Source organism: Amblyomma mixtum, chromosome 2, assembly GCF_055824585.1.
Source record: "Amblyomma mixtum isolate Tamu chromosome 2, ASM5582458v1, whole genome shotgun sequence".
Classification (NCBI taxonomy): Eukaryota; Metazoa; Arthropoda; class Arachnida; order Ixodida; family Ixodidae; genus Amblyomma; species Amblyomma mixtum.
Window position 1 is genome coordinate 189,402,202 of NC_143013.1, and position 24,656 is coordinate 189,426,857.

The window sequence follows — 24,656 nt, forward strand, 5'->3', positions numbered from 1 at the left end:
ACTAAGCTGGAGTGCGCATGCACTCCGTGATGTGACTTCGTCTCCGAAAGCTCGCCGGCTTGGCCATCGCCGCTGCCGCTACACCGCCGCCGTAGCGAAAATGTTTCTTTTGCCCTGGCTACGAGCCACACTCATTTGGGCTCCTGGCCACCAGGGCTTACGAGGTAATGAGGCCGCTGACACGGCTGCCCGAGCGCTTACTCACCGGGCTCCTCATCCCAGCTCTTCTGGCTCGGAGACTAACCAGCCGCTGCTGCGATTCAGGGAAATAATTACGCATTATAGCGACAACCACCGCCTTTTCCCGGCCCCTGAAAAGGGGCTGAGTAAGACGGAGGAGCGAACTTCAAGGCGCGTGCAGACAGGCACTCTACTCTGTCCTGAAATCTTAAAGCATTACGATCCCAACACGGATGGGCGATGCCCGCACTGTGGGGAGACCTGTGATATCTTCCACATGGTGTGGGCATGTACTCAAAATCCCCACCTCCCCACTTCCCCTACCCCTTCCAGAGAGACATGGGAGACTGCCCTCCTCAACTGCTCCTCGCTTGAGTCCCAAAGGGCTCTGGTGAAAGGGGCGAGAGACGGGGCCTCGTCATGCGGTGTGCCGGACTAGGGACGCCGACCATGTAGCGGGGCCACTCTGTGGCTCCCAAACTCTATTTCATGAAATAGACTTTTTCACCACCACCGCCACCACAACCCACAAACTTTTAAGAGTAAGAAAAGGTTACAGGCATGTTTACTAAGCTCGAGTGTGCAGGCACGGAGGCCGCTGTGCACTCCGCTGGTGCACGTCCCCTGCCGCCCTCACTTGCTTGGAGGTTGCTCACTAAGCGACAAAGCGAACGTCGCCTCGCCACATCATCACGTCGCTCTTTTACGCGCACAAGGAGCCCGCTCTAAGCGGTGAGCCACTGCCCTGGGGTGGCAGGTGCTGGAATTTGTGCAATTTATGTTGCTCTTCCCCAACAACCACGCACGACCAATCAATAATTTAACCACCACGTGCCAGGCAGGTTGCATGTGGAAGCCATACTTTATGGGTACCATCGTTTCGCCAGACACGCACGCACGCACGCACGCACGCACACGCACGCACGCACGCACGCACGCACACACACACACACACACACACACACACACACACACACACACACACACACACACACACACACACACACACACACACACACACACACACACACACACACACACACACACACAAAAACGGATTTTCGCTTAATGGGGAAGTAGTGCTTACACCTTAATAGAAAGGGAAGCGTTAATGGGGAAAGAGCAGCTACGCCGCAGAGCGTCATGGCTAACTTTTTTGGTCGGCGCTGCTTGTGGCTTTTCGCCAGCATTTCGCTCCAGAGGAACTGAACACCGGGAGAAGGCAAACCTAGGTAATGCCCACTCGAAAACCACTAGGTACTAGACAGCACTGGGGACCCAAACTGCACCTCTTGCAGACAGGAAGACTGGCCATACCCAACAATTCCGCACAGAATAATTTTTCAAATATTGTAAGGTTTCACTATAATAACCTATATTTATAAACTAAAGGCGCCAAAAAACCACACACACACACAGGACAAGAGAACGGGACAGAGCGCTCTGTCCCGGGCGCTCTGCCCCGTTCTCTTGTCTTGTGTGTGTGTGTGGTTTTTTGGCTCCTTTACTTTTACAATGAATTACCAACTAGCCCAGCAAGAAGTTCTCTTAAGCTACATTTCTAGTACAGTGGGCCCTTTTATGTGTGTGGGCGCTCTGTCCCGTTCTTTTGTCTTGTGTGTGTGTGGGTTTTTGGCGCCTTTACTTTTACAATGAATTACCAACTAACCCAGCAAGAAGTTCTCTTAATGATCTATATATACGGGGATCTCCAGTAGGCAGACTTTCATTTCTTTGCTGTTAAGTTTTTGCTGTCGTCAAAAGTGTCCCCATTGGTTTGCTATGGCGGTCTTAACTGCTTGTTGTGAGCGATGGAAAAATTTTAGAAGACAGAGTTTGCTACACATCGGGAGAATGGAATATCATATTCAATATTTCTGCAACGGTACCTTATAATTTTCCAATATCAAAATTTTTGTCCAAAAACGTTTTTTTATCAACCTGGAAGATTCAAGAGTGACACCTGCTGGCGTGGCTATGCTTTGAGGCGACCAGCGGGCTCCACTTTTACACAGGACTCCACACTGGAGTCCCAAAGGGCTCTGGTCAAGCGGGCGCGAGACGGGGCCTCGTCATGCGGTGTCCCGGACTAAGGATACCGACCATGCAGCAGGGTTTTTTTTTTTTACCCTCAAGTTCTCTTTGATTAAAGTTTTTCACCACCACCACCACCGTGTTATGCTCCCTTTCGCTCAGGCAGTCTTAATCATTGACGGCTACGCGGAAAGGGCAGAAGCGCGTTGATCTCTTTTATTCGGTGGTGGATGGGGGTCGGCCGACGTCTCGTGATGGTGGCGAGTTTGGCCGCGAGTTCAGAGCCCGTGGTCGGCGAGGATGGCCTCCTCGAACTTCTCGCGGCACTCCTTGAAGACCTGGCGTATCTCGACCATCACCTCCTCCCAGATCTTGGTGACGATCACCGTCACCTTGGTGTGCATCACGGGCACCGGGCGCACTACCTGGTCGCACTCGAGCGCGCCGCAGCTGTCTCCGTACAGCGCCTGGTCCAGGATGGCGATCGTCGCCCGATACGTCACCTGCAGGAGCGTAAGCCTTGTACCCTAAGATGTCCTTTTCGGGCACGAGTGCGCGTTACAGGGATGCGAGAACGAATTGAAATTGGTATGTATCGAATGATTACGGCGTTCTAACGACAAAAAAAAAACTTAAACTCAACGAAAACATATCTGTTAGTAAGTTAGTAAAGTTTAAAAAACGATAGACAGGTATCACCAGCATCGGGCGTTTTCGCAAGCAAGTTGGGGTGACGTCAAGACAGTTATTTCTTCGTAAGTGTCTGAGACTAATTTGCACTACGATATTCACTTCAAATGGGGATCACCGAGTTCTTTTCGCTCTTGATGTAACGGTTTTGAATCGAGTGGATAGAAAAAAGTGTGCCAGTTTTAAAAATATACTTTCACAGCAATAAATGCGCCTTCTGCTGCTGAAAAGACGTCGCCAGAACCTGAAAGGGCCATACAATTAATATTTGCTGAAAACAAATATCGATTAGAATAGTGCTCTGTGTATACCTCTAAAGCTGTAGTAGGATAGCATGAGAGCCATTAATGGGCTATGGTTCAAAGCGCGAGAAAGCGACCATCGGGTTACGGCACCCGCCTCAATATTTCTGCCCTCGGTTAGCCCTGTTCGAGATTTCAAAATTTCGTTTGCCGCTCAGCAGCCGCTTGGCGGCAGCCGCTGAATTGCAGTGGTTTTTTTCCACGTAAAACTGGCCCGGATCATCTCAATTCGAACAAATAACACTTCTAAAAGATTTAAAAGTATAAAAACATGTAAAAGCTAAAACTGGTAAAAAGAGACAAAAATAAAAACATCTAAAAAAAACCTGGTGCGTGGAAGGCTACTTCAAAAATATACCTGTGAAAGAGACTATGGCAATGAAGAAATGATTTTCGATTTCGCGACGCATGTGGATAACAAGCGGTCTGAAAGCCAACAAAACCACGGCAAAGGCTGAAACCCCAAAGCTAAAGTAAATTTAAAACGAATAACAAAAACATGTAAAAAAATTAGGGTGTAGAAGGCTTCTTCACAAAATACTTGGTGTTTATAACATAGTACGACAGTGAAGAAATGATTATTAAAATGTAATTCATATGAATAACAAGGGGTCTAAAAGCTAACAAAGAGAAAGCAAAGGCTTAATTCCTAAAACTGAAACTGCGAAATGTAAAAGTAACTCCATAAAAACAGGCACAATGATTTTTTTTTATTTTTGATTATGCAGGGAAACCATAAAGGTCCAGCAGCACTAGCCACTCCTACAGATGACTTTCCAGGAACTCAAAGTTCCTCCCGTGTAAATTAATGAAGGGATAGTGACGCACTGCTGCCCGGCCTTTCGAATAAAATAGAGCTCAGTGAGTTCGATCGCTGTTTCATCTTTAGCCGCTCTTATGAATTCAGTGCTCTGTATCTTATGGTAGTATGTTTGCTTTCGCTTTTCCCTGTCCTGTGTTCTGCGTTGTCTTCACCTCTATGAATACAAGAACTTCAAGTCAGCTAGCCCCAAACCAAGCTTCTGTTGCATCAGATTCTAAGACGTTAACAGTAGAAGAAGGGGCATTATTCAATATCCGGATGAATATGCTGTCTTAGGGATAAGTTTCATAGTATTGACAAATTGGACAATTTGTGGTCACTTACCATGCGGAAAAAAAAGCGGAATTTATATTGGGAACGTACCGACCGCTAACCAACGTACTATTGGGACAAAACTCTCCAGGACACATACCATGGGAACAAAAGCCAGTAGTTCCGTTATTATTTATTTCATTAAAGCAAATATGCGGAAAGGATAGATTCACGTGCCCCAGTGTGGTGCAGTGGAAGCCGATGTTAGCTGGAAGGCGTGACACCTATGGACCTAGATAGCTTCTTCCGCGTTGTGGAGAGTTTTGTCCTCGACAGTACATACGCAAAAATTTTGGACAAAGGCATTTTTCAACGGTAAAGAGTTTATGAACTCAATTTTTTTCATTAATTGTAAGATTTCACTATAACAATCCAAGTATCCGCCCATCTGCCTCGGCAAGCTTGCATTGTTGTGCTACTAAGTTATTAACGTTTCTGCTATCGTCAGAAACGTTCCCCACTGGTTTTCTATACCAGTCTTAACCACTCGATGCGAGCGATAGAAAAACTTTAAAAGATTGTAATACGTATCGTAAGGATGGACCTCTACCTTTAACATTTCGATAACAGAACCGTACAATTTTCTAATATTCAAAATTTTTGCCGAAGAATGCTGGGCTTGATCACGGTGACGAAATATATCGGCTGTATAATTAAAGGAGGCTGACTGAAGACATATGGAGCCAGAACTGGTAGTGAATGAGAGAGAAGTAATGGGCGGAACGTAAACACGTGCGGAAAACAAGAGCACACCGCGAAGAACAATCACGGTGGTAATAAAGGGGCACAGATGACAAATTAAGTGAGGCTATAGTGACGCATTAGTATTCTGATGACAAGATATGAGAGGACTCTGACTGAAAAGTGGGCTTTTTTAATTAAAGGTCAGAAAACGAAACACTTGTCGCGCCGCCAGTGGCCGCTTCCGCAAGGAAACTGCAATGAAGTCTAGGGAGTTTTTTCTCGCGCGTGTATCCCGGGGCTAAGCCTACACCGCTATTTACTTTAGTGGATGATCACGGAGTCCTTTCGGTATTGATGTCACGAGTTTTACCCTTAACGCCTTAGCGGGCTTGGATGAGTCAGGCTCGTCCTAAGCAGACTTTCATGCCTGATCTAAGGTGCGACCAGCTTGTCGTGTGTTTCCTGGCACATTCTGTGTCCAGTTTGAGCGCCGTAGGACTCTTCTAAAGTGCTTTTTTTTTCGGGGGGGGGGGGGGGGGGGGAGGGAGTTGCCGACATATGACAGCATGGGTACTATATAAACATTGTGGTACCATTTAAGAAAAAATCGCCGGTTAGGGTGTTAGTATACAGAGAATAGCGCTTCGGGCGTGAGCAAACAAGAAGACAGGAGGCACGCTTAACACTAACTTTTACTGATAACACTAAAGGGTTGATGATTACCGTCCGTTCCGTCTTCTTCTTAGTCCACGTCTGAAGCTCTATTCTTTCTATATTAAGGTGAAACACCAACTAGCCCGGCTTTCCTCCTTGACTCCTTAATTTGACTCTGGTGGCGAGTGAAAAGGTTGCGTTTTCGAATCCAATATCTTCCGCAATAACTCCGTCTTTTTATGCCGAAGGGACGTCAAAATAGCCAGAAGTGGATTCTCGTACAACTTCCGCCCTCACCGTTCGATCACGTTCGGACGTGCGCTCGCAGTAATACAGGACATACTATGTCCACCGCTACGGAGGAAGGTGGCGCTGGCGATCACTCTCATGGTTCGGCTCCGCTACGCATAAATGCCCCGAAAGAAGATTGCTTCTGCTTATAATTGATTAGGAGATTTTTAAAAGATTGTCTTCTAATTTATAATCAGTCAGCTTACAAAATATGCTGTAGTAATTTCCTCTTAGTGAACACTACAAATAAAAAAAGCATCCCTATTCTCCTTGGTTTCGCTGACTGTTCGCTTCCGTCATGTACAGCCAGAAAGAGTAAGTGAATCGATTTTTCACAACAACTAAAATTTTATAGAGTTGTGCTCATAGACAGAAACTCGCCTGCCAGTCGTGATTGGCGACCTCCTCGTAGCGGCGCAGGATGCGCGTGTACACGTAGATGCGGTGCGGTACGGAGCTGCCCTCGAGGTCGACCTCGTCCTGGCGCAGGTTGCACGCCGTCTCCTCTTCCACCACGTAGCGCCGGCTCTCCTGGATGCGCGAGATGAAGGCCACCCACGAGGCGTGGATGGTCTGCGCCACCTCCTCGGCGTTGGCGTCCACCGACGATGCCCAGCCGCGCACGTACGCAGAGTCGAACTGCGTGGTCTCGTGTCGGTTACTCCCAGACAGTTGTAGCACACCGCAGAAAAGCTCTACCTGCTCGTCTTGATCACAAGTTCACCGTCCGGCATGAGTCAGAAGCTCTTCACCTAAGGCAGAGATTCTCTACTGTCGCACGCTTTTAATCGAACTCTCAAAACAGGCTCAGGCACAAGATGCTAGAGTAAGGACTCACTTGGATAAGCAGGCTTTGAAGAAACGAGGAGTTATTGATGAAGGGTGTTTTGTAGAATGATTATAGCTCTACAGGGGCTATATCTAACAGAAAGCAAGGGTACAGCATGAATATAAACCCTCTTATTGTCCTTCCAAGGCAGTACGACAAGAAAGCGGCCGTGACAAGATGCTAGAGCAAGGACTTACTTGGATAAGCAGGCTTTAAAGAAACGAGGAGGCACTGATAAAGGGTATTATGTAGAATGATTAGAGCACTACAGGGGCCGGATCTAATCGAAAGCAAGGGTCCAGCATGAATATAAACGATCTTATTGTCCTCCCCAGGCAATACGACAAGAAAGCGGCCATGCAGCCTCTGCATTTTTTGAAAAACTACCTCTCACTGCTTTGGACAAGAGGGTGCTCTTCTCACATAAGAACGCGCTGTCCAAAAGACACACCATTGTGCGGTTGTCGAAAAGCTGCGCACATCTGCAGGTAAGGATTAGATGAGAGAGTGCTGTCGTGCCCATGTGTGTTGTGTCCAAGGAATGCCCTCAACTACTTAATCGTCACCACAAGAGAACGCGGCTTTAAAACTGAAAAGTACCCCACGTGCACTCGGCTAAGCACCTGTTCTCGGTGGTGGCTGTTATTGGGTGGGCAAGTACTGCGCATGAAACCTTCTACAGCTTCAGCATTCGCGCTGCCTGCCTTCTCCAAAAGTTGACGCGTGTGAAATTCGGGCCTTTCGTCGCCTGATTTAGATCACCATATCGTCCAGAAAGGATCATCGCCATCAGCCTAACCACGTCCAATGCACGAAAAAGTCCCCTCCCATATCCCTATAATTAACCGTGTCCTGTGCCAGCGGCTACCGCCTTATACCCTACTCTGCCGCCCCTTCGACTCTTGCCTTCTCTTGGAATTTATTCCGTTACCATCAGGTACCATCTTTAATCGTCCTGAGATTCGCCTTACCAAGGATGCCCAGCCAATGCTTTAGCAGCGATGCAACAGCCCTTGCCCAGTTTTGACTAAAAAAGCTCTTCGTGCGCGATGGTCGATAGCAAGGCTGTATCGAGCGGTTCTCGACGGTAAGGGAAATTGGCTTGAGCCAGTGGTTAGACAACTACTTATTTTGCCATCACACCATTTTCAAGTCTCTTCTGTAGGTCTTCAAGCAAAAAGTGTGGATCGAGCGGTGCGTTTTCTGTTAGCCAGCTCACTGGAGAGCAGCACTAAAGAGAAGAGGAATGCGTGCCATCCTCTGCTCGGGATTTGCTTTCTTGGAGCAGTGATTTCTCTCCAGTAGCGCTCTGACATACGTGTTCGCAGAATCGAGTACAGGACAATGGCTACACAGGCTGGTACGCAGTGACGACTAACTGGTACCGGCCTACACCACGTCGCACTGTGCGACGCTCAGCATTTACGGCACATGCGAAGAGCGCAAAAAGGGTGCTGGACGAGTACCGCCTTGTGTAGATGGACGATCCCCTTCTGGACCTGGTTGCCGAACTCGCTCCAGATGAGGTCCAGGTGCTCCGCGAGCCAGTAGCCGACGCCCTCCTTGACGAAGAGATCTTGCAGGCAGGTGGAGGCCAGTTCGCGGTCTGCGGCTCGAGCCACCTTCTGCAGCTCGCACTCCATGATCTCCCGGTGCACGATGGCGGTGCGGAGCAGGTGAACGTCCACCTGACCCGCGCCCACAAACGAAATTTAACCTGCCGCACTCTCAAGGGCTTACGGATGCCGCGGCCGGCGGGTAGCGTTTATTCAAGATCTTATTTTTTTTTCTCTTCATCGGTTGACTGTCGTTGTCTACTTATTGCTTAGAGGCTTCAGCAGCGGTGGCGTCTTAAAATTAACCCTTTCGGCCCAGGTGGCGTCAATTTGCACAACAACAAAGAATATTCCTCTCGCGCCTCAGTAACGGACAGAAATAATATTAATTTTTAATAGGATACGTAGTTTCTCCGGCATCCCTGTTGCTATAAACATCACTGTTCACGCATTTCCATTGAGCTCTAGGGTCGAAGGAAGAAGAAGCAGCAGCATCGTTGGCATGCTGTGAAAAAGCCTAGGTATAGAAAATTCGTAGACATATCTCACTAGCCATTCATTCTTTCCAGCTCAGATTTTTAAATGTTTTGTGAAACCCCTATGTAGGCTCATATCTGCGTCGAAAATATTGTTGTGTGCGTAGGGGCTGCACTGCACCACATTTTTCACATGTGCGATTGTGACACCACCAGGGCTCAACGGTTGCAAGCGGATGCCATCGAGTGATGATAAGCGATCTTTGTAGAGGAAGTTCTGCTAGTATTTTTGCTGATGCACCTATACTGATGAGTTTGTTCGACTGCTGACACGAATATTCCTTGCGGCAAATCGACGAAATATTGAAAGTAGCTTCGTGATCAACTGGAAAAGAAATTTTCGCTATCGTAGAAAGTGAATGTCGGTATCGAGTCTGGAAATGACCATGCCAATGTCAGCGAACAACAGCCGGAGCAAAAGAGTAGCGAGAATAAACCGACGCCTGACCTTGCGTGTTTGTTCCTTTTTTAATGCTCTCCCCCTTCTGTGAGCATTGGTAATGAGCTGCAAGAAGCGACAGGACCATTCACACTACAACTCGCACACCACCACCCGTGTAGCACGCGGTGCGCACCCTCGACGCTGAGAGCAATGCAGCGTGTCTGTACTTTTTATTGAGAACGCGTATTCGGTGTAGAGCACTGCACGGGCATCAATCCGAGGCCCGAGCCCGGCCCAGGCCCGAGACATGAAGCCCGAGCCCGGCCCAGGCCCGTGGCTTCAAGCCCGGGCCCGGCCCGGGCCCGCTAAATTATTGCTCTAGCGAGCCCGGCCCGGCCCGTGAATCCCGGAATGAGGCCCAGCCCGGGTCCGGCACGGCCTGTTTCACAGTAACGCTTGAGGTATACTGCTCACTTTGAGCAAGTAGACTGCTACTACACCGATAAGGAACTGACCGACAAAGGTTCTGAAACCGCAGTTTGGCTTCCAGAAAGTTGGTTCTTTTTAACCCAGAATGAAATGATTAAGAGTAGTGCTCGCCAGGCCCGTCTTTTGGAGAAAGATGTTGTGTAGGTGGGCAGAGATAAACTCGGAAGTTCCGAGAGCTACATAAAAAGGGCTGCATACACGTCTAGTAGTCTACTTTGCGTTCCCCCATGATTTTAATCAGTTATATTCTGCCGCCCGCGAAGTATAAATATTAAAGCTGCCTAACAAGCATTACAATGACATTTTTTTTTAGTGAACACGATCTCACAGGTTGAGCTCATAGCCGAACTGGTCGCCTTTCAGAAGACACGACCAGCTAAAAGGCTTGAGTATTGCGTCCTAAACTAATATGTTCTTGCCAAATGCATTTCTAATAGTGTATAGGTATGTTTTGGGATTACGAACGATCAATGGCCAATTAAGGCCGGTTGAATTTTACTCTTTCTGCACCGCGGCATGGAAATAAGGAAATAAGTCAATGAATAAAGCTTAGTTTTTTTCTCGGCGCGTACTATAACCCATAGCTCATCCGTGTCGCTGCTTCAATGCCGTAGTTCTGTACTTCACTCTGCAATAGTGAATGAAAAGTCGGACACAAGCCGTTTCTGTACGGACCCAAGCCCGGCTCGGGCCCGCAGCTTTAAGCCCAAGCCCGGCCCGGGCCCGCTACTTCAGGCCCGGGCCCGGCCCAGGCCCGGCAAAACAAATCATGTCCTGGCCCGACCCGGCCCGCGGGCCGGGCCGGGCCCGGGCTTTCGGGCTGGCCCGAGCCCGTGCAGTGCACTAATTCGGTGTGCTCATAAACAGCTTCCGCTCTCTCCCCTGCCGAGGGATATCCGCGTTGCGTAAGCATAATGCCACGTATCATTGTAGTGTCCGTTCGTTCGTGCAAGACCGCAGGGAAGGGGTGTTATCATTTGTGTTTATGACGCGAGAAGCGACCGGACTAATCTCGATTGATCACAGCCATGCCGAGCTACATCTACATGTTTCCAGATTACTCTAGAGTCTAGATGATCTCGACCTGTTATCTCGAAGTTTCCGTGCCGGCTTTAAATTGAACGATGCCGCGAGCAGCGGGCATTCGTAGTTCGACGACTGACGAGCACATTTGTTGCTTATGCCGCCGCCGAGTGATTCAGTTCTTTTGCGGGCGCAAGTCAGCCCAAATAAAGAGCTTCGTTTGCAAGTCTTGTCAGTGTCTTCCTGACTGCTGGACTGCCATCACTACAACGTGACAATATGAATGACAGGGAGTTATTTGTCGTCTGTACAGAACAGCATTTGGTCAAGATTGCAGACACGACAGATTATCTTCCGGTCTACAAATTGTTTTACAGTAGACTGCTGCTTTGAAAACAGGCGCAAGCCAGATGCATTGCGCATCGCGCAAGCTGAGCACTAAGATGCGCTGGGTTCTGCTCTGAGCCCTACTGAAGCGCTTCATGAAGCTCGATAGAAGAGGACGGTACAGATTCGGAAAAAAAGCGTTCATCTTGTCCACAGTCGCCTTCCAGGAAGGTTGCGCAAGTTCTGAGCACGTGTGCTGTTGACGTGACGTACTGTCAGTTGTATCCCTGAAGAGAAAAGTATACAACAGCTGTATCCTGCCGGTACTCACCTATGGGGCAGAAACGTGGAGGCTAACAAAAAGGGTTCCGCTTAAGTTAAGAACGACGCAGCGAGCTATGGAAAGGAAAATGATAGGTGTAACGTTAAGAGATCGGAAGCGGGCGGAGTGGGTGAGGGAACAAACGCGGGTTAATGACGTCATAGTCGAAATCAAGAGGAAGAAATGGGCTTGGGCAGGGCATGTAATGCGAAGGCAAGATAACCGCTGGTCCTTAAGGGTAACAGAGTGGATTCCAAGAGAAAGCAAACGTAGCAGGGGACGGCAGAAAGTTTGCGGGGATACACTGGCGGCAACTGACAAAGGACAGGGTTAATTGGAGAGACATGGGAGAGGCCTTCGCCCTGCAGTGGGTGTAGTCAGGCTGATGATGATGATGACGATGACTGTCAGTTGGAACACACGCCTGACAGCGACAAGAACGAGGAGAAACAATACAAAACGGAAAGTAATTAGGAGGTGCGGCGCCTTTTGTGGCAACTGCAAGATCCATCTATCCCCTTGAAATAAAGTTTCTCTATGTTCTGGACACTGCAAAATAAGAAATTTTTTAGTTCACTTCTTTGTTTTGAATTGGGGTGACCAAAGCGGTACTTTCGCATTTTACACCCGAGGAGCCCTGATGTTCGATTTTGACACCATAAGTGTCAATTAAGTAATACTTTCACCACAACATTTAAATTTTTATTGTGTCGTTATGGCGCCTTAGGCATTGTAAAAACACAGAGTAAAAAAATCTGCGACTAAAATAAAAAATTCAGGGCCGATCGGTTTAAAGCACCCCTTTTATCGTTAGATGGCACTTGCTTCAGACTCTGAAAACCTCGAAATGTTAGTGTTATTACTAGCCATTTATTCATAAAATTTAAACTGGAAGGAGAAGACGTTGGTAGCCGCTGCATATGCCAACGAAACCTGAAGCACCTGAGCTGCGGCTAGCGGGAATAAAAGGACAGGAAGAGGGAAAGAATGGGGGGATCGATAGTAAGAAAGGATAGCGCGAAATGTCCACTTCGAGACTTATGCGATAGGTATTCTTACAAGGGTTATTATAAAATTTTTAAAAATAAGATCGGATCTCTCGGGAGTTTGAGGTATTTCGTTAATTTTCGCTGTTTTCCTATCCCAAGGCACAGTGGTTTCCACAATCCAAACTGCTGAGATGAAACTATCGTTACAGTCGAGGCCTGACTGCTTGAAGCAGCAACACGTGTTATTTTCTCCGAAACAGCATAATTTTTCATCGGTTCGGAAACAACATGAACACAGCGGTAATCAGCCAATGGAGATTTTTTTGTTGTTGGTCAATGTGTTTATTCCTGCTTGAGTTGAGCGAGAAAGAAAATTAACTAAGACAGAGGTCAGGCCTCACAAGCGGTCCGTCAACACCTGGTAGTAGTAGCGAACAGGATGCGTGTGTGAAAGCATACCCAGCAGTTCTGGACAGAGGCGTTTTTCTGCGGGAAAGACTTTATGAACGAAATTTTTCCATATATTGGATGAATTAACTAACAGTCAACGTATCGGAAGGTCTCTCGTCGGCAGGCTTGGATTTTTTTGCTATCGCCAAAAACGTCCCCCATAGGTTTTCTATGGTAGCCTTAACTGCTGATGTGAATGATGAAAAAAGATAAGAATGGAACATTACCTTCAATATTTACGTAAAAGTACCGTACACTTATCAATATTCAACATTTTTCTCCAATAATGCTGGAAATGGATATCTAAACAGCACTTATGCAAAAGTCAAACACGTCGTGCACTTGGATTACGGGATGGAAAAGGAGATGAAAGGATAATTCTTTATTTATTCTTTATTCAGACATTACCCCGCGGCGACCGAGGGCGTTACAGCAAGGGGGGGGGGGGTTATCGTTGAGATACTCACGAACTTTAGAAATGTGGGCTACGCGCCTGGAGACGTAGAATGAAGCTATTCGGCTGTTAATAGAGCAGATAGTTCATGCAATTCGAGCCTTGAACTCGCCTAAAAGAGGTCGTGAACTAATAAGGCGGATTACGTTTCCCTTGAGAGGCCAAAGTAAATGTCAAATTTCTAGGTACCCAAGAAGAGGACGAGGGAACCTGGGTCCATCAACCTCAGCCACTTTCACACGATGTGTGGCTGAGGGTGACTGACAGGAGAAGTTAGATGTTTAGTGCGAGGGAAGAAAGCAAATGAAGAGAGTTTTCAAGACACTTCAACTTACGCCATCGGTTCTCCAGCATCATCGTGTACGCGGACGAAAGAGGAGTGAGGGAACGCGAAGTACGACGCGAGCAGTGTGACTTTGATAATCAGCAAAATTTTTCAAGTGTATGAAAGCGGGGCCCTGGCCAGACCATCCTATCTCTACGAAATTCTCCAGTCTCAGCTGTTCTGTGCCGCCTTCAGATATAATTACCCAAATGTCTGTTTAGCTTTACTAATTGATTGTACCACATTCTGCATTCAGCTTTTTTGTTGTTTTGTTTTGTTCCTGCGGTTGTTATGCCTCTAAAACACTATCTGTTCTTTTTTCGTGTAAATTACAATGTATACTACAGGTTTTTGTTTATTTCTTGTTTTGTTTTCTACATGTGGTTTCTGTACTTATGTATTGCACCTTGGCGCTTGCTCAATCTTATTTTGCGTTGTGTGTCATTGCTCCCCCCTATGTAATACTCTCGATTGAGGGCCTTTAGGGGCTTACTGAATAATAAATAAATAAATCCTCCTCTTAAAATGTACAGTAAACTCTTCCAGATCAACAATAATCAGCTCTCTGCATCTCGTTTCGCCCAAGATCATTTCCACCTATCCCCACCTGGCAGGGTGCCATTTACTAGGATACGACTAACTAGATTCTCCTGTAATCCACCGTGCTCTCTTCCCGTGGTCCCGTACAAAGTTGCGGACATTTCGTCCATTGCGAGCGAGCATAAAAACAGGGACAGGGAGGATACGGGTCTGGGTACCAGTTCTCAAAACCGGCGTCGTCGCTTTGGCAGGCGTGGTTTTGAGACGCGCGTCTCTCCTTTCATTCTTCCCTCTCACGCCTCTTTCAACTCTCATCTGTCCACATGTCGCAGCGACTGTGACTTAGCAAGCACCAGTAGGCAGGCCCGTGGAATTTATTTTCCATTCTTCCTTCAGTCACAACAACAACAGCGAAGTTTTACTGTTTTCATTGCTAGGGGCCTACGGATGTGAAGATACACTGTTCATGTACCGCTGCTGCCAAAGGCCGATGTAACAAAGCTCTAGATCTTTGTCGAATAGGCACGTAGCACAGGGCAGCGTTTCTTCGGCTTCAGCGTCTCGTCTACTGGCGACGTCGCTCGGCGCCCGCTACACGCGAGAGCGTACGAACTGGCGTCTTGAGACCGAGGTGCGGAGAATACGTGGGTAAAGCCCCTCATTTATCCCCTATTCGTAGCTAATCGTCGTATTCATCGGCAACGGGAACCTACTGCGGCGGTAACGGGGATAATGAAGCGGGGACTGAAGAGGCGTTCCTGTCTGGGCAGAAACGGACCGTGCCCATCCAAAAATCGCTGCCATTGCGGGGCTAGTCATTGCTCCCCACCGGTCTCCACCTACGAGGTATTTCCGGTGCTGACGCTGAGATCTAGCCTCACACGATATCCTTGCTCAAAGCGCCGGAACTTCGCCACCGGCGACGCTGGGATCCGAGAAGCTGACACCGAAGAAACACCGCCGTGTGGCCGGGCCTTAACGGTCACCCTCGGCTATGTTGAGCGAAGAGCGATCTGGCACAAGGCAACGCGTTACTTCAAAGCTTTCGCTGAACCCACCTCGTGCAGCGCCATGATCCACTGGTCGGAGGTGTTCTCGTACTTCTGGTAGAGCGAGAGGAAGTTCGCGGCCACGTGTCGCTGTGTGACCCACCACACTTCGCGGATGCGCAGCAGCAGCGGCAGCAGCTCGTGCGCCAGGAAGTCCGTCCGAGAGCTCTTGTTCTCCATGTTGGCCAGCATCTCGCTAGTCGAGGTGGACACCTGCTCGCTCACCCGCTGCCAGACGCGAGACACCACCTGCGGACGCCAAGCCGCGGAGAGAAGGTTCGCCGCTTGCGGACGCCATTCTCAAGAGACAGGGTGCGGTCGCCCCGCTGTCCCGCGAAAATGCTGTGCAGGTGGAATAACTATGCGCTATGGAATACTTAGCCTGTGAGATCCAATAATCGGACCGCCTTGAGGTTGCCTTGACGTGTTTGTTCTCGTAAAGAGCTATGCAGTACTTAGCCTGTGCGGAACGCCTTGAGGTTGCCTTGACGAGTTTGTTCTCGTAAAGAGCTATGGAGTACTTAGCCTGTGGGTCCGATCGAGGTTGCCTTGACGTGTTTGTTCTCGTAAAGCTTGTTCGGCGGTCCGTTATTACACTCCTTCATTTCGCTCCAAACAGGACCGAGAGTTGTGCGTGTGTTCTTCAGGGCTAATATATTAATTAAATAGCATTAGAAGCCCCCCTACGCCAAAATGCTTCGTCGGTCATAAAATTCGCCAGTTTGCTGTAGGGTAGTGAGGTCACCAGATCGCAAATGACGTCAGTTCCGGCAAAAGCATCAACAGCTCGCAATGCTGTCGCATTGTCAACGCGTAATGAAATTAGGCATCCCTGTGCAATTTGGATTCTATCAATTACTAGATGTCCTGAAGAACAAATTGCCATTGCCGGTGGCCGCTTGCTGTTCGGCCGTACTGTGCGAGGCTTGTGTACAGTATTCGTTCTGAAAGGCCGTGTACATCCTATGCGATTCAAATCTGAAATGTAAAAAAAAAATTGCTGAGGCTCAGCTTGGCTAAGCCTGGGGAATGCGAAGCATATTAGTGGCTAGGCTTGGTAATACATGGCTTTCCTTCGTTCAATACTTAGTCATTTTAATACAACCACTAGAAGCCTTCGTCGTGGGGGAAGACAACGGCATGGCTACAGCGGAACGCCGACTAACCCCGAGACGCGCGTTGGGTGAGCGCCTGGATTGCCACGGAAGCCGCGTCTGCCTGCCCGGTGGAGCGAGCGTTTCACCTACACCGAGTGTGAACGCGCGTTCGAAATGCGCGGGAATGCGCGGGTGTGACGGCTAGGGGTCCCACGGCGACGGCGCGAGGTGGAGGCCTGCTCTCCCATCCGATGTCACGTGGTGTGACGTCACGATGTCACGTGGCGTGACGGCTAGGGGTCCCACGGCGACGGCGCGAGGTGGAGGCCGGCTCTCTCATCCGATGTCACGTGGTGTGACGTCACGGTGTCACGTGGGGGTCCCACGGCGACGGCGTGAGTGGTAGCTCTAGCAATATGCTTCGCATTAAAAGTGTTGCAGAGTGCAGTGCGATTTGAACGGGTTGTTCAAGAAAAAACACCTTATGATCCTTGACCATGATATGAAGCGCGCGCCCGATCTCGGAACAGAACCATCAGACCGTGCATTGAAGCTTCAGAAGCTGGGCAACCGAAGCTGAATTCAGAAAGCGACCGGACTGTATGCACTAAGTGCCATTAACCGGGAATTCCATCTCTCTTTTTAATACTTTACCGCTTTCCCTTCCGACTCTATCGTCACGTTGTTCTTCAATCCTGGGGCCGCCGGCCGGGTTCCGGAGACGAACCACAGAAGGCGCCCATGTGCTGTGCGATTTCAGCGCACTAACGATAAAGAACCTCAAGTTGTCTAAATTAATCCGGAGCCCTCGAATGCGACTTCTTTCGTAGGTCAGGTGTCACTTAGGACGTTCAAGCTCAATTTATACCAATTACACACTGGCCATTTTGTCCTTGGATGGACTTAGGCAAGCAATTGGTAAAGATAGGTTAACAATTTCTATTATAGTTGGCACCACAGAAGCACCGGTACCGCAGGATGATAAGGGTGGCGGATGCCGAACACAAGAGAGAGTGATAGCGTGTCACGAAACCGTTGTATGTGCGAGAGAACTGATACGTATTGCTTAGCTTTGGTAATAGCAGTGAAACCTTCCTAAATCGGTGACGCCGAACCGAAGTTTAAGAGCGGAGAAACACGTGACTTACGCTCTAGGGGCATGGGAGGCGCGGCGGTGGTAGCCAATCTACCACCTGAACGTCAAGGCTACGACCGCGTCCGAACCGCCGAGGAACTTCCGTAAAGCATTGAAGATGGCTCCGGCGTCAAGAAGGGAGACAGTGAAGACGATCTTGCCGTGTTAGGATGGACTTTGTGGGTACGCCTCGCGTATTGACGAGCGCCATGTCACTATACCCTAAACAGAAAGGATTAAACAGGAAGTAAGCTATGCTGTAGCGCACTGCTGTAAGGGAGTGTGCTAGAGGACAGCCTTCACCCCTTTTACTCCCATATAGGCATATTTGTGTTTAGAGCATACACGTTTGATGACTTACAGGGTATGTCCTGAAAGTAATGAGACTAGTCGCGGTGTGGCGCGTGCATGTTCTAGATCGGGAAACCGCTATTGGGGTAAGGAGCGGGAACCTTCAGCTTCACAGTGCAAAAACCTCTGTTGGCTTCGAGCAGGTCAAGCGAGTGGACGTGCTCAAACGTGTACCCCTGTTTCGTCGCTGCGTCGAGGAAACCATGGAACAGCGCGACGCGGTGAAGCTTTGCAATAAACTAAATAAATCACCGACCGAGGCATTTCACAGCATGTGGTAATGATGCAATGTCCGGATCGCAAGGGTTCCAATGGCACAAAGCATTTACAAATGGCCGTGAAGACGTTCAGGACCGCACAGTCAACGTTACCGTCCGTAACCGTCATCGACAAGCGCCTGGACCGCTGCTTGTTGTGAACGTCGTCAGACCGTTTTTAGATGCCTTGTGCCATTAGAACACACGACGTGGACATTGCATCGTTCCAACATGCTGTCTTGATCACGTTGATTGACTCGGTAGGTGACTTGCCCAGTTTATTGCAAAGCTTCACCGCGTAGCGCTGTTCCAACGTTCGCTCCATGGATTCCTCGACGCAGCGACGAAATATGGGTACACGCTCGAAGATGTCCACTCGCTTCGCCTGCTCGCAGCCAACTAAGCTCGTCGCATTGTGAAGCTGAAGGTTCCCACTCCTTCCCCCAAAAGCGGTTTCCCGATCTAGCGCGAGCACGCGCCACGCCGCGACTAGTCTCATTACTTTCAGGACAAACCCTGTATCTTGTCCGACTTTGTTTTCTACAGTTTACGTGTCTCCGTAGCTGTTAAGACCGCGAGAACACCATCCACATCACAAAAAAGGTTCTGCCACAGGTCCAAGTCACGCCTTTCGGGGTGTACAGCGCGACTGCCGCAATGGAACGCCTAGTGGATTGAGTTATGTACAGCTTTTCTTTAGGCGGCTCCCTTCTGCGTATGGGGAAGACATTTTCGTGCCAAGTCAGACACTCCAACAAGCAACTCAGAGCCTCGCCCACGTTCTCCTCCAATAGAGCCATGCTTATGTTAAGTTGAACCCCAGGAAGTGTGGCCTGTTCTAGAGGCAGCAGACTTTCATGGACACTAAGTCTTAGGGAAGGTAGGAGTGTCTGACCGGACGAAATCTGAGCACAATATTCAGACATTGCTTGACCGCTCCATGTTCCCAGAAACTTTTGCGCGCACTGCCAGGCCGCTTCGAGTCTTTCTAAAAGGAACGTGTCATTTGTATGGACAACAGGACCAGGTCAGGCTTTTGTCCACCAAAACCGGCCTAAGTTCCGCACCCTTGCCTTCGGCCCCACGTCCGCGCGAAGCCTTCATCCTCGACACTAACAGCAGAGAAAAACGGTCCGTTCTGTACCATCTGTAAAGCAGGGTAGCACCAAACTGATCATAGGAAGCTACCACGGAGTCTTCCCCAAAGGTGACTAGGAAAGCTGTAATGCTCGTCATTAACTCTTGGCCGCAGTCAAGGTCCCCTTCATCTTTTACCACTACCTTTACGGTCCTCGTTTTGCTGTTGTTTTTGCACAAAACTGCCTCATGAACACGGGATAACAGCTCGCAAAGTGGACGGAACGGCATGCAGCAGTACGCCCTGCTGATCCAGCATTGATCGAGTTGAAGTCACGAAAACGCTGATACTTTGCATCGGTGAATATCAGCTGTCGCTTGCGTGTCGAGGCAAGTCGTGTAAATTGGTGCTCTTTCTTAAGTGGCGTCAGCGACGAGCACAGAAACTGTTCGGTTCCCGCAAAGAGAAAGTAAAAATCATTTATTTACCGACCCTGATCCGGATCCCCGTCTCAATTCGGTGAGTCGGAACACATACCCCCTAACACGTGGGTCACGGATTCGTTTCCGCTTCACTAATGAAATTAGACTCAGTTTAACGATTTCATCACCATGGCATGGTTAGCGCTGTTCCTGGGCGCGTGGATTCGGTTTCGGCCGTGCGCGGCCCTAAAGTTGCTTGCGCTGCAGCGACGACGAGAATGGCATTTTCGAAAATGTGGAAGCTGATGTGAATATTACTTACAATGGGCTACAGGCTTTTCAATAAATAAGGAACGTAATTTTAATAATTCAAAAGTTGAGCATTCAATGTTAGTTTCATTAACCTGCCAATTAGAGAGCCTTAGTTGTATTCTGATGCACAATACCGCTGGAAATGCCATGCCGAAAAAAGCGCTCAGCTAAATCAAAATGCCTATTTAAACAATTGCTGACACTCTTGGGTGAAACAGCCTCTACATAAACGAGTAACAGAGAGCAGGCAATTTTGTTAAAGAGTTATGAATATGAAAAAAAAAATGAAAAATAGAGAACAAATGACAGCAGAACAGAAGTGTAATATCAACAGGTATATGACAAGAAAAAATACGAAAAGAAAAAAATTGAAAAAAAAAATCAAGAACAAATGAAAGCAGAACAGCGGTGTAATGTGAACAGGTGTGAACGGCCGCATTTCTATGGAGGCGAGATGTAAAGGACCCGCCGCGGTGGTTCAGTGGTTAAGGCGCTCGTCTACCGAGCCGGAGTAACCGGGTTCGAACCCGACCGCGGCGGCCGCGTTTCGATGGAGGCGAAACGCAGAAGGCGCCCGTGTGCTGTGTGATGTCAGTGCACGTTAAAGATCCCCACGTGGTCTAAATATGGAGACCTCCACTACGGCACTTCTTTCTTTCTCTCTTTTTTCACTCGCTCCCTCCTTATCCCTTCCCTTACGCCGCTGTTCGTGAGTCCACCGAGATATGTGGGACAGCAGTGCCACCTCAGATGCCAGCGTGTGGAAGACGAAGAAATGGAGAGCGCTTCCTGCTGCACGTGCACACCCCCTACCTCCTCCGACTCGCTGAGCTCATCTGGGTGCCTTCACAGTCGGGAAATCCCGGCAACGAGGCCGCCGACTCTCTAGCCCGAGGGTCTAGAAACCGAGCACAGGCGGGCCTCGTGGAGGATTTCTCGAAGGAGAGTATGCACTCCTTTGCTGAGCTCACCGCCAACTTCCACGCTGAGCGCCCCATCTACCAGCCACCCCAAACACCCCTCACTACCAGAGAACAGTCAATCTGGCGTCGCCTGCAGACCAGAACACTACTTATACCAGCCAGGCTATAAATGTATGCCGGTACCCCCCATATGTACCTTGTGCGTCCACCCCAAGGCCACCCTTACCCTCATCCTCCCACCATGCACGGCGTTCCTTCCCCTCGCCGAGGCGCTGCTTTTCCGAACCTGGGAGGACTGGGAGGCCTCTATGCGGTCAGCGGACCTGGCCAGGCACAAGATCACCGGCAGCTGGGGCCGCAGACATCATGGACCAACACCACATGAACGTTTAAACCGTGAGTGTGGTCGTGTGGAGACCCAGGGTGCCTGCGGGCTCCGAGTTTTCTTGTTGAATAATGTTTTACCACCACCACCACAATGAACGTCAATGGATACCTCGCACAGCTGTCTCATCCGTCAGCTGGCCGCCGCTTTCTTCACCACGCATTACGGGGCCACACAAAAAATGTGGACAACTGTCTACAAGACAATTTCCGCGCCACGTCGTTCCCTCAAAAGCCGATTTTCGATATATATCAAACACGTCGTCATGCTCCATTAGTTGTCGGCGTCGGTGCTTGTCTGTCAGTGCGGCATGGACGCCTGGATCGATTTGCAGGTGAGTGGCGTCAGGAGCGTCTTTCTGCTACGACCAGGATGACGTTATCCCTCACGGTCTACGCCACCGGGAGCAGTGATCAATTGTAAAAAAGACTAAATGAAACTAAAATGAAATGTAAGGCTACAAAATAAGACATTACCAGCCTATGCCTCTTTCCTCCGTGACCAGCTGCGCTCGTTGCACCATTTCCCAGGGAAACTCATTATGCGGGCAGCTGCGCGAGTGAAAACACCGTTTAGCTGTTCGTAGACCGGGGTCCGCATTCTATGTCTGTCCGTCCGCCTTCCGTTGTCAATTTCGCCTCCATTTAGTCAGTGGTCATTCATATAGACCCGCGGCTTTCAAGAGTCTCTGGCAAGTTGCGAATAGATGGTTGGCGACCAGACCTCATCACTGGCTGAAATTGGATGCAATGCGCAGCCAATGGTGAGGTCCGGGCGCCAACTGCTTAATGTCCGGGTCGCTCGCCCCAGACGCTTGAAAGCCGCGGGTATATCTGAGTGACCACTGAGAGAAGATTAAATGGACGTGACATGGACAACGGGAAGTGCACATATATATAATACGGCTCCATATACGCAGCTAAGTTCGGTTTGACACTGTGAGGCATTGCATTTTCTCATCCACATCGAAATCGGAAGTTGTACCCCAAGGAGTAGGGGGTGGGGGTGGGGGTGGTGAAAACATTTATTAGGAAGGGACAGGCGGTATGTTTGGGTCAGCCCGTAAGGGACCGATCCTTACAAACACCAGGTGGAGGTCCCTAGTTTGGGACCTCAGTGGCGGTGGCCGCCGCACGGGCGCGCCCCACTAAGGCTTGTTGGGCCTGTAAGTCGCGGCAGCCGAGCAGGGTCGCCTCCCAGTTCTCCCGGGTTGGTTGGGGATGGGGGGAATAGCCGGGTTGGAGGAGCAGCCGCACACCATGTAATACGTGTCCAAAGACACCGCTCTACGGTGCGGGCAGCTGCCGCTAAAAGGATTCGTCAAAATGCTTTAGTGCTGCCGGGCACAGCAGTGTAATGGTGAGGAGGAGGAGAAGGAGACGCTCAACCCCCTTCTCGAGCCCTTTACATGGGCGGGGGTAAAGGCGACGGCTTTCTTGATAGTAGGTTAATATCAGTGAAGGTATATACAGGATTAAAATCGGTTCTTGATTGGGTTGGAAGGAGAAAACAGCTCGGTGACAGAGCGCGCGGGCGGCTGCGTTTGCTGCCTCGTTTCCTGCCAACCCCCGATGAACAGGGGACCATATGAGGTAACGGTGTGCGGGGTCCGTATCGCGTATGCAATTTTGGTAGATTCGATAAGCTAAGAGGGGAGTGCAGCCTTGTTCGACGTCCCGACAGGCCCCTCGCCAGTCGATGATTATGTATCTTTAAGCAGAATGTGAGGCCGCGAGAGCAATCGCGACCTCTTCTGCTTGTGTTGCACTGCGGACTACCGCGACCGTGTACCCTCCCCAGTGGTGAAGACCGTAGGCGTCCACGTAGTATAAACCTGTTTTGTTTCTATAATGTCGGGCTAGGGCTTACGCTTGCGCCAGGCGCCGACCATTATGATTTTCATGTGACATGCTGGCTGGAAGAGGTCGCACATAGAGGGCGCGTCTCCACAGTTCTGGGATGTGAAACCTGTCTTCCATGGGAGTGGTGTGCTAGACATGGAGTCGAGCAAGAAGGCGGTGACCCGACTCCGTTTGCGACAAGCGCGTGTACTGGTTTGTAAGGTGCGCCTCCCGGAGCTCCCGGAAAGTATTAACAATCCCAAGGGCCATAAGCCGGCTGTTTGAGTAGTAATGGGGAGGTCAAGGGCACTCTTAATAATTATGCGAAGGATGACCTCAAGGCCGTTCTCGTCTTGTTTCCTTAGGTGGAGATAAGGAGTCGAGTATAGAATTCGACTGGTTGCGAAGGCGTTTGCCAGCGGAACGACATCCTTACTTCGCAACCCCCCGCGTTTATGGGAAACACGGCAGACCATGCGGCCTGCCTGGTTCCGTTCCTTAGTGTCTGGCCGTCTGTGTTTGTGGATGTAGAGCCCTAGTACCCGTATCTCGTCAGTTTCGCGTATGGGACCATTCTCAAGAGAAACGGAGATTTTAGTTGTGCACTTCTGTGAAGGGCGGAGGTGCACAAATTCCGATTTTTGAGGGGAACACTGAAGACCACAGCGGCGGGCGTAGCGGTCTACAATCGTCGCCGCTGTTTTCAGGCTCGTTTCAATGTCCCCTGTGCTGCCCTGCGTGGCCCACAGGGTGATGTCATCGAGCTCTCGCTCTAAAAGCGGACTAGTCCCAGTAGCCACTTTCCAGGTGCTAACGGATGGAGGCGCCATCTAGAAGCTCTCTATAAGAGTGGTTGCCATATGTCGCCATCGCCTCCTGAAAAAGGTTCTGTTTTGCTTCTTTTACCTCTTAATTTATCTGTCGTACTGTTATATGCACGAATTTTTTTGATGCATCTTTTTCACCGATTTTGTTTCCAGGTGATTGTGCGTTTGATACTTGAACACAGTTTGTTTTGTGGACTACGCGCGACTCGGCAATACGCAAACACCCGAATTAAGGCCAACTCTGACCACCGTTTTTTATACATGGACCCTATAGGAATTTTTTCTGCTGGTAATATCAAAGAGCTCTGTCGTACATGACCGCAGCCGCCAACCAAGAGTTCAAGCGTGTGGCTCTCCAGCCCTTGGACAAGACGCTGAGTAACGCCTGAGGTTCGGGCTGTCTGGGAAAGGTCGTTGGCACTGACGAATTTGAAAATTTTGACCGTCTCGGGGAGTACTACCCGCGGCCGCGGTCGCTTTTGCCTGAGACAACGCTCCGCAGAGCAGTGTACTGGCGTCACGGAACTGACTGTCCAGAAGGATGACTATGGGGTGGAAGAGAGAAGACGCGAGACGTGATGACGCATCAGTAAGCACGAGTACGCCATATAGAATGGCTAGGTGTTTATTAACAATATGAAGAACGCTAATGCAAAGTTCAGCAGCCTATACACGACACTTACTAAGTTACCGGAAGTACGTATGAGGGCGAAGGTGTATCACAGCCATCATGTAGGAAGGAAAGAATTCAGGATAGGCTGTTACGTCACATTTTTTAAAGCCTGAT

At 49.4% G+C, this 24,656-nt stretch overlaps 1 protein-coding gene across 1 annotated transcript in view; it reads right to left on the reverse strand.

The window, feature by feature from the left end:
- Positions 1-2,437: 2,437 nt before the first annotated feature.
- The window catches only part of LOC149361860 (uncharacterized), a 30,004-nt gene continuing 7,785 nt past the window's right edge, over positions 2,438-24,656 (reverse strand). Inside the window, exons 5-8 of the mRNA XM_089569604.1 lie at positions 15,251-15,490; positions 8,266-8,487; positions 6,352-6,609; positions 2,438-2,717 (exon numbers count right to left, since the gene is read on the reverse strand). Coding sequence (XP_089425730.1) covers positions 2,493-2,717; positions 6,352-6,609; positions 8,266-8,487; positions 15,251-15,490 — 945 coding nt within the window. The 3' untranslated portion in view covers positions 2,438-2,492. The remainder of the gene's footprint in view (positions 2,718-6,351; positions 6,610-8,265; positions 8,488-15,250; positions 15,491-24,656) is intronic.